Source organism: Erithacus rubecula (assembly GCF_903797595.1).
Source record: "Erithacus rubecula genome assembly, chromosome: 5".
Lineage (NCBI taxonomy): Eukaryota > Metazoa > Chordata > Aves > Passeriformes > Muscicapidae > Erithacus > Erithacus rubecula.
Window position 1 is genome coordinate 67,168,521 of NC_136687.1, and position 16,051 is coordinate 67,184,571.

The 16,051-nt window shown below is 54.0% G+C and overlaps 1 protein-coding gene across 2 annotated transcripts in view; it reads right to left on the minus strand.

Annotated features, from left to right (window-relative positions):
• Positions 1–268: 268 nt before the first annotated feature.
• Positions 269–16,051, minus strand: part of SHROOM3 (shroom family member 3) — a 107,164-nt gene continuing 91,381 nt past the window's right edge. For both annotated transcript variants that reach the window (XM_079305990.1, XM_079305991.1), the window contains 7 exons: positions 12,389–15,443; positions 10,213–10,289; positions 6,523–7,398; positions 5,088–5,579; positions 4,192–4,342; positions 1,472–1,744; positions 269–983 (listed from right to left, as the gene is read on the minus strand). In XM_079305990.1, coding sequence (XP_079162116.1) covers positions 633–983; positions 1,472–1,744; positions 4,192–4,342; positions 5,088–5,579; positions 6,523–7,398; positions 10,213–10,289; positions 12,389–15,443 — 5,275 coding nt within the window. In that variant the 3' untranslated portion in view covers positions 269–632. The remainder of the gene's footprint in view (positions 984–1,471; positions 1,745–4,191; positions 4,343–5,087; positions 5,580–6,522; positions 7,399–10,212; positions 10,290–12,388; positions 15,444–16,051) is intronic.

Here is a 16,051-nt window from a genome sequence, read left to right on the forward strand (position 1 = left end):
TGTGTTGAAACAGGGTAAAGCTGCTTCTGGTAGCCCTTTATTATATTAAAAAACAACCACAACAACAGCAACAAAACCACGATGAGATGTTTCAAGCTACTGCATGACTATCTTTGGGGTTCCCTCTTTTTGTTAAAGTCTTCACAAAATACAAAATTAAATGTCTTTTCTACATACAGAACAAAGTAGAATCAAGTAACTGATTGGAGTATGTACAAAAACTTACACATTCTGTCTTGTTCTTTAAAAAATATAAATATCAATAATGTTCAGTAAAATGGGTTGGTTTTATTTTTAAGGCTTCATTCTTAGATCCTTCATTATTTAATGAGGTGTCAGGTAGGCAGAAAAGGGAGGGAAGAGAGGAGGTCATGTTTTTTATTAAACGTCATATGTTTAATTCCTGTGAGATTCTTCCTCATCCCTGGCAGGAGGAGTTTTCCCTCCACACTGATTTAAGTTTCCAGGAAGCAGAGGTGGAAGGAAAAGAAAACCTTTATTATTGCTATTTTTTTTTTTCCTTCATTAAAATCTTGGTTTAGACCTGTCTCCATCCATTGTCTTTGGACCATGTGCCAGGTCCTGGGAGCACAGGGAGGGGGAGGGCAGTACCCAGCCCCTGCTGGGCCAGGTCAGAGTGAGGAAGAGGCTGCTGGAGGTGCTTTCCCAGAGGAGGCAGCGAGTGCTGCAGCCAGGGCAGCCGCTGCCGCCGCGTCCCTGGGCGCAAAGCCCGCGGGCAGACTCTCCACCAGGCACTTGAGCTGCTCCTGGCCCAGCTTCATCTTGTCATCCAGCTCTCGCTGCTCTATGAGGAGCGCAGACTTCATCTTCACAAAGTGCTGGTAGTCCTGGAGCTGCTCCTCCGACAGGTAGTTGCCCAGGATGTCCAGGACCAGCCGCTCCCGCCGGTCCAGGTTCTCCTTCAGCTCGCGGGCGTCCTCGTGCTGGCCAGCCAGCAGCTTCCGCTTCTCGTTCAGGGAACTCTGCACACCAGACACAGCCCTTCAGCACCAGCAGCACCAGGCCTGAGCCCCCTCCCTCCTCCCAGCACCACAGCTGACGCCTCTGGGCTGCCGAGCTCCCAGAGGTGCAATCCAAAGCCTGGGAGAGGAGGATGAATCCTCGCTGCGCAGTGGGTGTGAACCCCGCTGAACTGGACAGAAAATGCTCCAATAAAGTCAGGGAACTTCGCCTGAAAGCAACAACTGCCAGGAAAACCTGGCTTCAAACCACCCCAAGAATGCTAAAATGTGGCTGTCCCCAGCAGAGCTGCTCTGTTTGCGGACACGGGGACAATGTCTGAGCCAGTGGGTACCCGAGCACCAGCAGCCCTGTGCTCCCTGCCGGCAGCCCCTGGAGGGCGCTGTGACACCGCGCCGGCTGTGCCCGTGCCGTGCCGTGCCGTGCCGTGCCATGCCATGCCATGCCATGCCATGCCGTGCCATGCCGTGCCATGCCATGCCACACCTACCCGCTCCTCGCTGCTGGCGCTGTCCCCCAGGCTGCTCAAGACGTTCTCCACGCGGGCCAGGCGCCCCGAGAGGGAGAGCAGCAGGTTCACCACCTTATCCAGATCGCCAATGAACATCTTGTACTTGTCAAACTCGTTGGGTTTGCACAGCGTGCTGATCAACAGCTCCACCTCCTCTCCCAGAGCATTATTCATCTTTATGTCTTCCAGCAGACCCTCCTTGGCTTCCTTCAGGATTTCCAGTTTGTGGGTCAAGCTGCTGATGAGCTCAGCCTGTTGGAGGGGAAGCATTGCCACAGTGGTTGTTGCCAGCATCACCCTGCTCACAGGGGTGATGACAACAAGAGGATATGGCTGCAGTTCCTGAGGAACAGGGTCAGGTCAGCAACAGCTGACAAGGGAGGAAACAGAGAAAACAAAGAAATTCCCCACCTCGCAGGTAACGAGGATATCTTTGTTCAATGAAGGTTTATAAAAGTGATCTCTGATTTGGTGCTCCTACTCTGATACCCAGCTACCTAGGGAAGAATGTTCTTTAAAACCTGTGAGTGAAAAGAGCTGTAGCCACATCTCTGATGTGCTCCTCACACCCAGCCTGGAGCCCTGAACTGCACCAAACGAGTGCCTGTCACACAGAGACATCAAGGAAGCTTTCACACCAAAGATGCTCTGGATTTACTCAGGGTCTGAACACAGCACACAGCTAAAACACTGACACCTATTTGCCTGCCAAAGAAAAGGAGGCCCCCGGGGTTACTGCAGGAACAGCAGTGCTGCACATGTGCTGGAGATCCTAATTTCTGTTAGGATTTACTGGAAACACATATGCAAAAGCAAATCTCTGGCCTAGGGCTTGCAATTCTTGCTTCTGTTTACTGAGAACTGAGAGCACAGCAAGCAGGAGAAGCTCTCCATACAACGGGTGGGGATCCTCAGTGTTTCCAGTTCGTGCACTGCTGAGGCACAAACACCTGTGTGTTCATCTACTCTGCACACAAGCACTGCAGGATGAAACAAGCCAGTCATGAGGCATGACAGAATTCTCTCAGAGTCCCCTTTCCAGCACAACTGAGCATCATTCCAGGCAGGAGGCAGTCCTGCTTCAGAGGAGGAAGGATTTTCAACCACCCATCCCAGGCTGCTTTGGCACTGTATGGCCAGGCACCACTAGATGGAACACTTGGGTGTGCATTGCTCTGTGGCTGCACTACAGCCTGCTCTCAGCTGCCACACACAGGCAAAGGCTGAGCAAAACACCAGTAATATTCCCTAAAAACTAACATCCACTCCCTGGAACGACCACTAGCTAGCAGGGTACAAAACCCCACCTCCTAAAGGTCAACCAAAACTCCTTTATGGGCATTCTTCCCTCAGAAGCACCCAGAGACAAAACCCAGCCCTGGTCCTCCCCAAGGGCTATGATTCTAATGCCCCCTTTCCAAAGAAAGATCCTCAGCAGTTGATGGACCACATCCTGAGGAGCAAAAGGAAGGATCCATGTTCAGTGGTTACAGTTATGTGGTGAAATCTCTATGGCAGGTGGTCTCAAGGTCTGGCATTACCCTCAGCAAGTTTTCAGGTGGATGGAGCTGCTGGGAACTGTTCCTCCTTGCTCCAGGAGATTTGCCCTCCAACTGTAGCAGGAAGCTATGGAGAGTGAGGTACCTTGGTTCTGAAGGCCAGGGAGCTGTGACTTAGGTCTGTGTTCATTAATCAGTGACTCTCCTGCAATCCCAAATACCAGCCAACAGAGCTCCTTTCCATACTTGCAGTGGAAATGATCTTGGTTTATGCAAATGATCTCCCAGAGCAGCTGCCTTCTTAGGTAACCTCACGAGCCCCTTTTCAGAAAATGCTGTGCAAATGTTCCTGCACACAGACCATGAGCCAAGAGGCCAGACTGTGCTGCCTGGGCCTAATCACTGCCATCTCCTTCTGGCTTTCCATGCAAATGTAACCTCTGAGGCCTGGGACTTGCCCTCTGTGGCAGGCTCATGGTGCAGCACCCTTGTCTTGTTCAGTCACTCAGCACCTTTCACCTCGGTGTAAGCAGGCAGAGTTTGAAGGGAATCCAAGGAATGCTATGGACATGGCAGGGGCTGCCATTCCCTTTGGAGCTGGGTGCCTACAGCCAGATGATGAAAGCAGCAGGCAAAGGCCCCGGGCAAATGCTTTTGATTAGTGACCCACCTGAGTATTTGTGACCTCTGTAGGGCCACAGAAAGGTGATGAACAGAAAATGAAATCTGGGCTGTGCTACTCTCCATGGCAGTGTGGGATGGTTTAGACTCAGGTAAACTGGCTTCACTGAAGAGGACAGTCCTGGTCAAACACCTCCTGCACTCAGTGCAGTCACTAGCTGGACTCTGTCCTTGTTTCCAACCCAAGCTGGCCTTACACCACTTGCTTCATTTCTCCCTTTTCCTTCCTTGCTGCAGAACAGGGACTGCTCCTGACAGTCTGTACACTCAGCATCTGGTATGATCCAGGCCTGCCTCAGGGTGGTGCAAGATTGGTACTCAACTTGCAGTGAGTAATTCAGATTAACTCTTACACAATTTGGGTCATCTAACGAAGCTTCACAGGCAGCCCGATCGCTCCCACGCAACTCTGGGTGCTGCCAAAAGCTGACATCAAATAGAAATGCACTTCAGGGCTTATTATTATTATTACTTCCGGAATGTGAGCAGCAAACAAACAGTGCTGTGTGCTGAATTTACCTTTTTCTCATTGATGTCCAGCAGCTCTTCTTCCTCACCTACTTCTTCTGGCAAGTCCTTGATTTTATTCAGCAGCTCTGCTTTGGGTGCTGAAACACTGTAGTAAGCAGGGCAGGTGACGAGGGTGACAGGAGCTTCCTTTTCCTCTCTCCTACTCCCCAGTGAAGAAAAAGGAAGAGTTCAGTCTGAGCCTGACTTTTCCCACATGGTTTTCCAGGACTCCCAGTGTGACCACCCACCAGGACAAGGCAGATTCCTGCCCTCAGGGGGTGCATGTCAGCTGCTGTCCCAGCACAGCATGGCCACTGGGTTTAAAGGTGACTGGACACAGCCCTGCACAGGATTTGACTTCCCATGCTGAAGGTCAGCCAGGACAGCTTGGCTGGAGGTGGCCAACTGACCTTACCTGGCATCATGCAGTACACCTGACTTCTGGACAGTTCACTTGGAAGTCTGTCTTAAAAAAACCTGCACTAGGGGACTTGGGCTGATCTTGTAATAAGTAGATCCCCTCATCCCTCCTTCTAGAATTTGGACTCTTGTTATCTCTGTGCCATTATTTTCATCCTGACTTTACTCTCCTATCTCTGTTTCTTTGCTTTGGTCTGAACTGCTTCAGATAAATAAGGTTCAGATAGCAAAATCCAATTATATCTGCAGGGATGTTTCATTTCCTGCTCTGCTCCCAAGCTCAGCATCATTTTCTACACAGCCCAGAGAGGCGAGCTCAGAGCCCAAACAGAGCCCAGCTCATGGGAAAGGCTGTTTGGAAACACCCTGCCAGGCCTCACACCTCTGAACTGCAAAACCCACTCTCACCTATGACATGCAGAAAGATTTGGGACAGGCTGTCCTTAGAAGCCAGGGAGCAGGGAGCTCTGCCCAGCAGTGCTTACGTGTCACCCGCCACTGCCGTCCTGCTGGCTTGTGTCTGCGACATCTTCCTCTTCATGTTGTTCTCCTTCAGCATGCTGCTTCCACCAGGGAAAATCCCTTCCATCAAGTCCATGGTGGTCTTCATTTTGGAATCTGGATCCAGGATATCAGCCAGAGACTTGTCTTTATGGACAATTTCTTTTGCTAGAGCCTCTGACTTGATATCCTCTGGGCTCTTGTTCTTTGCCTTCACTGGGGGTGCTGTGCTGATTATCCCAGAGTCCAGGCTGGCATTTTCCAATGCTGGCTCTCTGGGGTTACCTTCAGGCTGAGTTATGGGCTGTCTGTCAGTGCTCTGAGGCCCTTCAGAAGAAGCAGGGGACTGGTGCTGCTGATCCACAGCAGATGGAGAGCCAGTCCTCTTTAATGGGGTTGGCCAATTATTTTCACCGGCACTGGTGCCCAGCCCTGTTATCTCCCTCTCGGCCAGGGCTTTGGGAAAGCTTTTGAAGCTGCATGGACAGAAACATTCTGTGAGATGGAGAGAAACCCACCACTCAAGACCATTGTGAACACAAGGGAAAGGCCTACAAGAAGTGAGTTTTCCCTCCCTCTCACTTGTTTTTGTGTCTCGCTTCTCATCCAATATGAAGGGTCCACAGTGTGAAGCCACTGGCACACCAGAGTTGTTTTGTCCCTTCGACCTGGGCACTGCTGGATTGTCCTTCCAACACAGAAAGAACTAGTGAACACCAACTGATCTGTTTTCCACTGGCAGGCTGGGAACATTGTGCCTCCCCAGCCGGGAATGCCATTCTTAGCAGCCTGTACCCATTTGTCCTTGTTTTGTTGGAAGAGCCAATTACTACAGCCCCAGCCAGATTCTCCCCAGATGGACATCAGAGCAGCTCCCTGGGAGTGAGGGAAGCTGTGCAGAGTTCAACCACCTGGGCACCTCACCCAAAATCCTATCCTTCAGGAGAATTTCCCTATACAGCCTGACTGTGACATATTTGCATTGTCATTTCTTGGCAGACAGTCACCATTTCATAACAGCATTATTTTCTGCCAGATCCAAAATATATTCTGGGAAATACTAACTGTTTGGAAAAACCCATCACAGATTTTCACAGCTGTCCCTCAACATCCAGTAACTGGAAGGAGCCAGCAGCCATTCCAGCTCTGTGCTGGACAGTCAGAACCAAGTGCTCTGGAATCTGCAGGGAGACCCAGCCCAGGAGTGTTGCCCCATAGTCCCGTGTCCTGTGGGATTTGGGGAGCAGCTGTCAGTGCACCTGCTGGTGGGCCCTTGAGGCTGCTCTTGGCAGAGCAGCAGTGTGTCTGTCTGTCTGTCCCTGTCCCCTGAACCCATGTGAGCTCCCTGCTCAGCCAGCAGCTGGGGGTCCCAGCCCTGCATTCCTTACTGTGTATGGCCCGCGCTGCAGCCGCCCTTACCTCAGGCTGGCCTCCTCTGGGGGCCGGGGGGATTTGTCTCCAGCTGCCCCGGGGCCCTCGCGGGGAGGGGGCGGGGGTGGGAATTCCTGCGTGCCGCTGGCAGGAGCGCAAGAGCTCAGCTCGGGGAGGGGTCGGGACGGCGGCGGCGGGGAGAAGGGCGCGGGGGAAGGCGTGACGAACACCTCGTCGTCCTCCTCGTCCTGCGGCGGGGGCGTGAGCTGCAGCCCCGACTCCGAGATGCGCAGCTGGGCCGTGCCCTGCGGAGAGGGAGGCTCCGGCTCGGAGGAGCCGCTGCTCTGCGCGGGCAGCGACTGCCACCTGTGCGAGGGCCTGGGCGCGGCTGCAGGGCACAGCACGGCCCCGGCGTGGCCGCCGTCCTTGGCCGGAGGAGCCCACGCCGCCCGGGGCGGGAGCGACCTGTGCGGCAGCCCCGCTCTCCTCCACAGCACCTCCTCCGTGGCAGCCTCGGGGGATCTGTCCTGGGCACCTTCCAGAGGCTGTGCCTCGCCGCCCGGGCTGCCCTCAGCGGGAACAGCCTCTCGTTTGGCGAGCTGCTGCCTCGGAGCCTGGCTGTCACCTGCGCTCTGCCCCTCCGAGGCCGCGGTGGTAGGGGAAGAGTGGCCAGACCCGGGAGGAGTAAGGTTAAGGAACAAGGGTTTAAAGCCTTGCTTTTGCTCTCCATAGTGACTCCTTGCCTCTGCTGGGGCTGGGAAAAACGCAGAAGTCCTGCTCTCTGGCCTGGACAGTTCTGAGAGCTTGTGATTCTCCACCAACGTGGCAGGCCCGGCGACAAGCTCCGTGCTGCGGAGGGGACGGGGATAGCAACTTGTGAGCGCCATCTTCTCTGAGGAGCTTCTTTCCTTCTTGCTGAAAGACCTGAATACCAAGAGACAGACCACAGCAAGATTAATAACTCATCAATGAGCAGGAAAATTGATTGTGCTCCTCTTAATGGGCTAGTTATCATCACTATCAGAGGGCAGCATCACTGCCTGCTGGTCTACGTGAGGTACCGCTGTGCTTTGAAACTGGAAGTGAAATCCTGAGCCAGATCCTGCTCCTCTCACCATGTCCCATCATTTTCAGCATGTCCTACATCACACATGTAGCAAGCACCACAGCAGTAACTCAGTGGAAAAAGGATCAGGAAAACCTAAAGCCTGGCTTCCTTTCCTGCCCTGCTTTCAATTTTGTTTGCTGCAGATGCTGTAAGACAGACTACTTGACATTATCTGCCATCGATCTTCCTGCTCAGCTGTTTGTAATCTTAAGAATTTCAGCTCCATGGGCCAAATATTCCCATAATGTTATCTGCTCCATTTGGAAAGGTGCCATTAAAATGATTCAACTGTCTCCAAGAACAAAGCAAGGCCAAAAAAATGCACTATTTTCACTATGGAGAAAACTGAAAAAAGCTCTGGCAGCCTTGGAATCCCGTCAGAAGAAAGAGCTCCCACAGACAGGCAGGTGTGACAAACACTAAAGCCAACACATTCCAACTGCAAGTGGATGTTAAGGCTGCAAAGGCAGCAGATTGAATTATTCCTTCCAGGTCTTTTAGGGTGTTCACACGTGAGCCTGAGAAACACCGTCTGGCCCTTGGAGTGAGGATCCTGCTAGGAATCTAGAGCCAAGCCTATGTGCCTGTCTGGCTGTTCAGCTGTAAAACAAACTGAGCAGTAACAATGGCACTGGCAGATGCAAGAGAAGGTGGCTTGGAACCAGGAGGCCATACCATAAACCACTAAAACACAATGAAGCACTACTGCCAGTGCATTTTCTGTTCTTGAGATGCATTGGCAAATAATCCCCACACTGCCAGTCTGTGATGCTGGAAACTTGGGCCCCAAACTTGTTCTCAGATGTACTGGTACAAATTAAGAATAACTCTTGTCAAAGACATGGGTTGTTCTGGCATTATTCTGGTGTGACTGAGAATAGAATTTGGCAGCCTGTGCCTGGGGGTGGGGAAACTCTCCAGACAAGCTGCTCTTGGTATTGTCTGTGGTTTCTGGACAGTAGAAGTGAGTATTCTTTTCAGATGCTCAGTGTTTGTCGGGAACACCAGATGGTGATTCTCTAATTCAGAGATCTCTCCTACTGTGGAAGCAAATGTGGATTCTAAAACTGGTGGAGCAGTTCCCAAAGTCGTGTGACACCTGGGGAGCAGAGGCAGAGCACGTGTGACTGGACCAAGTGATCACTGACCTAAGTTTTCCTCACTAACCATCTGACTGTTTCCCTCCTCAAGCATGAGAGGCAGTAGGGATGGTCCCATCTCCTCTCCAGCACAGGGGGCAGCTGTGTCCCAAGGAAACCCATATGTGTCATTCCCACTGCCTGCCTTGCCTCCCTGAAAGGCCCATGCAAGGACAACACTTCAATCCTTTTGTTTTATCTTTTGGGAAATCCAATTCAGAGCAAGAAGGGGAAGCAACCTGCCATTCCCAGAAGAAATGTGCTTGTGAAACACGTGGGATGCCTATGCTGCACAAACATCATAAAACTGTTAATAACCAATAATCTTTGTGCAGTGAAGCATGAAAATGAGAAACCTGCATTTCGTGCCCCAATAAACTTGTTTTCAGTCTGGGTGTTCAATCCCATTACTTGGAAAATAGGTTGGCGAAAGAAAAAAAATAAAAGGAAGGCACAAGTAGTGATGAGCAGCAGGATGAAATGCCATCTCTAGGACAGAAGGGGAGGCAGGAGGAACTGAAACAGCTGCATTGTTCTCTTAGGAAAAAACATGGAAGAAGTTATTCCAAATCAAAGTAAACGAGTGTGTTTTAAATAATCCTACAAAGATGTGCCTGTAGGCAGATTGAGTCCCTTTAAAACAACATTTATGTGTTCTTAGGGGCAAAAAGGGCCAGAAGCAAGATCAGCCAGAGTAGGAGTCTTGCTCTGCTTCCAGCTGTCACTCCCTGACCCAGGGCTGCGTGGAGAAACCTTTGGAGACAGCAGTGTTAACTCCCACTGTGACCACAGAGAGGGCTGGCATTTACTGCAAGTTTGTGAGGAACAGAGCTCCTTTGTGAACAATGCTTTTAGTCCCTCTTGATGGCTCTTACTGGAATGGGAGTTAGCTGTTTGGGCACTCGGGGCTTAGGGCAAACATCTATTTATTATTTAAATGTAAATACAGCACGATCAACTTCAGTTCTCATTAACTTCAAAACAATCCGGGGCTAAGTGGAGACTTACATAAGTCCTAAGACATTGAGTTTTGTGCTTTTCTATTTTTAAGAAGCATTTCTCTCTCCCTTGTTGCTGAGCAAAACATCCAGCCTGGATGAGGGGAAGCAGCCCCAAGGCCAGCTCCCAGCTGAGCAGGATTTTGGGGAGGCAGCATCCTGGGTGGATAAAACCTGCCACAGTAGGACATGGAGGTATCTTTTCCTCTAGGATCCTTCAGTTATGGTATCATCCAATATGAGTTTCAGGAGCAGATCAAACACATCCTAGAAGTTACACAAGTGGAAATTTGCTGCACAAACATGCTCCACAACGACATGAAGAGGACTTGATAGTAAATTAATGTCTGTAGTGAAAGAAAAAGCTTGTAGCAACTCCTCCTAAGTCTGCTGGATGCAGGTCTTAGCTCTGGACAACCCGTGCCAGCTGCTGCTGGCAGGGCATGGCCAGAGCTGGCCCTGCAGTGACACAGGGACATGGACACACACCCACCTGGCTCCTGCGCTCACCACGTAGAAGGGATCCCTCACCATGGGGCTGAATTCACTGCTCTCCCTCCTCAGCAGCTCCTGGGGCACCAAGGCAAAACAAAATACCAAAACACGGATGAGAATGCCTTCAAAGCCTGAGAGCAAGTCATTCCCCATGGCTATCCACTCCTTCCTATCTCTAAACAAATTCCTGCAGTGAAAGTGCAATGTGATTTGTATGCAGCCTGAAAGGAACATCAGGCACTGTACACAAGGCCCTCAAAAACCAACAGTGAGTGAGGCAGAGAAGTCTGCTGCTAAACTGGAAATAAACTTTTCCCACAAAAAAAAATCTGAAAAGGCCGAAAGAAATCTAATAAATAACAAAAAAAAAAAAAAAAAAATCACCCTGTTGGTTTGGCTTTGATGCCCATGTTTATAGCTGTGGGTTTGCTTTGGAGATGGATCAGAAACAAACCTAATGAAGGTTAGGTTAGCATTTCAACATATACTTCCCAGTCAAACAGAACCTATTGGTGTAAATGCTGAAAGTCAAGTTGGGACTTAGGAACAGGATTTTCACATGCTGCCCATGAGACTAATCCTCATTCCACAGGTGGTTACAGCTAAATCCCTCTGGGAAACAGCCATAAGGGCTGTCCCCTCTGCAGTGCCTGAACTGAGATCCTGTGAGCACACCTGCAGTGCTCTTCAGCCTCTTCCTCAACCTGGCTTCCAACAGGCAGAACCTCTGGTTTGGCTGCTGAGTGTACAAACAACTAAAAATGAGCCAGGAGGAGAAATAAAGATCTCAAGAACTGCCCTGTACCTCCTGCCTGATAAGAGCTGGGCAAGGAAAAATGAATTGTGTCTGCTTGTCATCCAACCTGTCACTGAGAAGTAACTTTGGTGACTTTTGTCTCTCTGGATGTCTGGTTTTGTTGCTCCTTTGATCAGGAAGTGTGACAAAATGGCACAGATGGGCCTGGTGCCTGGCTGGGGTGGAAAAATACTGATGGTGGGATGAGACAGGGCTGGTTCTGGAAGTGCATTCCAGTCACTTGATATTCACAAGCTGCTTTTTTAATTCACTCTATTTAAAGACGTGGTGTGGGAGCTCAGGGCTGCTGAGGGAGGATGTGTAGAATTGAGCACACAATGAGTTTGGGAGGGCAGCTTCTTCCCCCCACTCAGGTTTGGTCCATTTGTGAGGTGCTGCCCAGTGCCTCCTCTCTTGTCACTTGACTCAGGACCACTTTGTTGCTCGTGGATAATCTGCTCTGGGCCAGCAGCAGGGGCAGGAGTAGAAGGAGATGTCCTGGATCCCAGCTGTCCTGTAAGTATGTGAGCCTCTCCAAACACTCAGCCTATTTGGGGCTAGGAGCCTGTGCACACATTTTGGTCATTTGCTGCCTCTCTCAGTGATGAATGCAGCCTGGCATGGGAAAGCAGGGATGGGGCAGCAGACCCGGCACCGCTGTAAATCCATGTGGCTCCACCAGCTGCAGTTTCCTAAATAGGTCTGAACAGATTTCAGCCAGCTGAAGAGCTGGCCTGGGCAGTTGTTCTTTAAGAATTTAGCCTGGTTCTACTGTTTACCATCATCAGAGTAGTCAAATTCCCCATTTGTGACATCATGTTCCCAACCACCAAGCAGAGGACATGGGAGGGCCAGGGTCTCTGTTCAGTTTTCTCTGGGATGCTTCCCTCCAGGGCTGGAGGCTGAACATAATGGTTATTTGGCACTGCCTCTGCCCAGCACTTCCCATCACTGTCAGCCACAGTGGGAGCCAAGGCAATTCCAAGCAGCCTCTAATCCCATCTATTTTTCACCAGGAAAATGGGCTGAGGGAAATCACCGTTTTAGTGGGACACTCCACCAGGAAAGTGCTCAGTGCTTCTCCTGTTCTGCTGGCAGCTAAGGACAGGACGCCTGAGATGGGATGTCCAGAGCAGCAAGAACACGCCTGCACGTGCACTGAAATCCCAGCACTCCTGGCACAGCCCAGCAGGGAGAGAGCTGAACCCCACCAGAGCTGCTCTGCTAATTAAGGTGCACTAGATTCAGCATGTGCCGAGTCACTTTGTCTCTAACCAGTACAGTCCCAGCCAGGAGTGTCCATCAGCCTGCTCTGATACCCTCCCCGTTCCCTGGCTCTGAGAGCCCTGTGGGTGCACATGACCCCGTTCCCACATACCTGCTGTTTCTTATCCGCCGTGGGGGAGGACCTGGAGCGCACATGCACGGGGACCGGCCGGCTGTCGTACCTATCGAGCAAGTCCTCCACAGACACGGATTTCCCGGATTTCCTGGCGGTGGAGGGTGCTCCCAGGACCTGCTCCTGCTTCCTGTAGCGGGGCTGGCCCTGCACGCCCAGCAGGTCTGTCTGCGTGCCCTTGGTGAGATCCGACCTGGCTCTGTAATCCCGGCAGCGCTCTGGCTTGGGCTGGCTGCTGAACAGGCTGTCCTGGCGCCCCGGCGCCTTCTCATCCCCGCTCGCGTCCAGGTAGTCCCCGAGCCCAGGGGGCAGGGTGGAGGACGCCCTTCCCGCCCTGGGGAGCCGCTCTAGGGACTCCCTGCGGCGGAAGAGGCTCTGCTCCTGCAGGGAGTTCATGCTGGAGGCGGAGGAGAGGCTCTGGCTGTCGGGGCCGCCCAGCTGCAGGAAGGAGCTGTGGGAGCGCTCCCGGAGCAGCCCCGCGTCCTGCGAGGACGGCCGGCGCCCCGTCTTGCGCTCGATGTAGTCGGCCAGGGCGCTCTGCTGGAGCTGCTTCAGCTCCGGCTTGGACAAGCTGGCTGCGGAGGAGGCTTTGCCCTCCCTCTCGAAGATCTTGCGCCGGTCGGCCACCGTGCTCTCCGGGAAGATGAAATGGATGCTTTTCTTCTGGAAGGAGAAAGGCGAGGGCTCCCCGTCCGAGATGCCCACCTCGTTCATCTTCTCGGGCTCCGAGTAGGAGCGCTTCTTCTGCTCGGCCGTCAGCCGCTTGCGGCCCCCGATGCGCAGCACGTGCTGCGTCCTGCCGCAGTCCAGGCTGGAGAAGCCTCCCTCCGTGGGAGTGATGCTGTGCCTCTCCTTGGGGGTGTGCGGGGACGCCGCCGTGCTCCGCATGCCCACGTGGGCCGAGGCAGGCCTCGGGGGCACCCTCCTGGGCGTGTTCCCGAACGGGGGGCTGATCCGCCGGAACGAGGTGGCCCTCAGCACCCTGGACTGGGCATCTTTAATGCTGTTCCTGTAGGCCCTGTTAAAGGACGTGTCCAGCTGCGACCCGTGCGCGTCCTGCACGTTATCCCTCCAGAGCATCTCCCTCTCAGGCTCGCCTCCCAGCTGGAACGTGCTTCTGCTCCGTGGAAGCTGAGCTGCCCTTATCTGCACCTCATTTTCAGGACACGGGCTGTAATACTCACTGTGTCTTGCCTGCTTCACCGACGCCACCATCTGCAGCTCCACGGGGTGCCAGTCGGCCTCTTCCAGCCTGCCGTTCCTGATGGACGGGCTGGAGCCCCTGGCAGGCTCACTGGGCAGCTTGCTCCTCGTGTCCTCTGGGCTGTGCACGGAGCACCGTGTGCCGGCGGGCTGGCTGGTCCTGCCCGGCCCGTAGTGCTGCCCAAAGCTGGGAATGCCGGCGCTCTGGGGCCGGGGAGTGCTCTGCTCCCGCTGCTCAAACTTGTTGACCTTCTCCAGCACCGAGCAGCGGGGCTTGCCAGCCTCTGGTTTGCTGTAGGGAAAGCTTTGGGTGCTGCTAGAGCTGAGCCGGCTCCTCCCGAAATCCAAGGTCCTTGGGAGCTGAGGAGAAGGGGGCTCTTTGCACTTTGGCTCAGCAGCATGGAACAGAGCCACGCTCGTGCCCTCCTCCTCCTGCCTGGTGAAGGCCTGTGGGTCCACACTGCTCCACTGTCTGTGCCCCTGTTCCCTGTGATCCTTCTCATCTCTGCCACTGCTGTTCAGGAAGGACAGTTTGGTGTTGGAATAATCCTCGCTCGGTTGCATCTCCCTTAGGTCAGAGCTGCTTTGCCTCCTGGAGCTCTCTGGGATGTTCTGCAAGGAAGAGAAGCCGTACTGCTTGGCCTTGCTGTGAGCCCATGGGAGGGGAGCACCAGCATCTCTCTCATTTACTTGTGCGTTGCCGTTTTTGTCCTCCTGGGATCCAAGTGTCCAGTCCTCTTTGTGCTGGTAATGGTTTTTCCTCTCACTAGCATTCCTCAGCTGGGGCTGCGGACCCTGGAAGATGGGCTTGGAGGCCTGCGTGGTACCCGTGGTGTCTCGGTGGCCGTGTGCTGCCTTGTAAAGGGGTAACAGCTCCTCCTTTTGCGGCACAGCCAGGCAGAGCTCGGGCCCTGCTGCGCTGGGAGGTTTCTGCTGGATGAGTTTGGCTTCGTGCTTCCTCTCGGTGGCAAGGGGCTGATAGAAGACGGCCGACCTGTTTGCAGTGCTTTGGTTTCCATTCTCATCGGAGCCCGGGGTGCCGCCGGCCGCCGCCTTGTCGCAAGGGGCCGGCAGGGCCGGGGAGTACCCGCTCTCTTTGGCCAGGGCTGGGTAAAGCGTGCCGGTGCTGCTGGCGGAAGGCCGGGGCACCTGGGCGTAGTGCGGCTCCGGGGAGGGCACGGCGTAGACGCCGGTGGGCAGCAGGGGCTGCCCCGGCCGGGCCGCCTGCGCGTAGCCCCGCTTGGCCTTCGCGCCGGGGCTGCTCTCGGGGCTCTTCTCCAGCACGGTGTGCAGGTGCCCCTCCCCGAGGGACGCCTGGGGCAGGCAGCCGCCGAGCGGCGCCCAGGCCCCTCTGTGCTGCGCGCGGCCGGGCTTGCCGGGCTCCGGGCCGGGCCGCTCGTGGTGCCTGGTGGCGGCGTAGCTGTCGCTGCGGGCGGGCGGCGGCGGCGCCCTGCCCGGCGGCGCGGCCGAGGGCGGCAGCTCGTACTCGCGGGCCACGCGGCGCTGGGCGTCGAAGACGGTGCGCACGTAGCGCATGTCGGCCTGGCGCGGGGCCGGCGCCGGGCTGCACGGCCGCTCCCGGCCCGCCGGCGCCGCGCCGTACTCGGGGATGCTGCAGTTGGTGGAGAAGGAGCTGTAGGCGGAGTCGCGCTTGCTGTGCAGCTGGGACAGCTGGTCGATGCTGCTGGTGGATTTGGCCGGGGACAGGTGGCAGGGGTGGTAGGCAGGGGAGGAGTGCTCCAGGCTCTCCATGCTGCCCCGGGAGCTGTACTGGTCGGGGCTCCTCCTCAGGTAGCCATGCTCGTACGCGGAGAGGTCGCTGGTGGAGGAGCTGGGCACGGAGAGAGAACAGTGAACACCAGCAGAGGAGAGCACAACAACTTATGAGCGAGCTCAGAAGCAAGATGTTTAGTTTTGAGATGAAAACCCATATTTGGGCCTTGCTCCATCCCCTGGTTTGGAGTCATCCCAGTTCACAAAGAGGAACTGCTTGACATTGCAACACATGGCTCTTATTTACCACATAAGGGTGGGAGGGAAATGGAGACAGAAAGATGGTGCATCTCTGGAGCCAGGGAGGATCAACCCCACCCAGCAAACCCATCCAAACCCTTGGAAAGCTGAATGAGCACCAGCGACACTGAGGAGGAGGAGGAGAGGAGCACGAGGGGCTTTCTGGGGAAGAATCTAATCTCTTTCTTTTTTCCCCACTTCATTTCTTTTTATGGAGATGAAGGCTATGCCCTGGCAGGATTCCTGGAAATTCAGCTGTCCCAAGGATAGTTTGTTTGCTGCAAGAAAACTAAACTGACAGGAAGAGGAGAGATGTACATCCCTGTGCCTGGAGGAAAGCGGGATGCAACCATAGAAACAGTCTGAGAATTCCCAGGAAGTCTGCACTGCCACCTCTTCTTGTAGCTTAGCAGGTGCAGGTACACC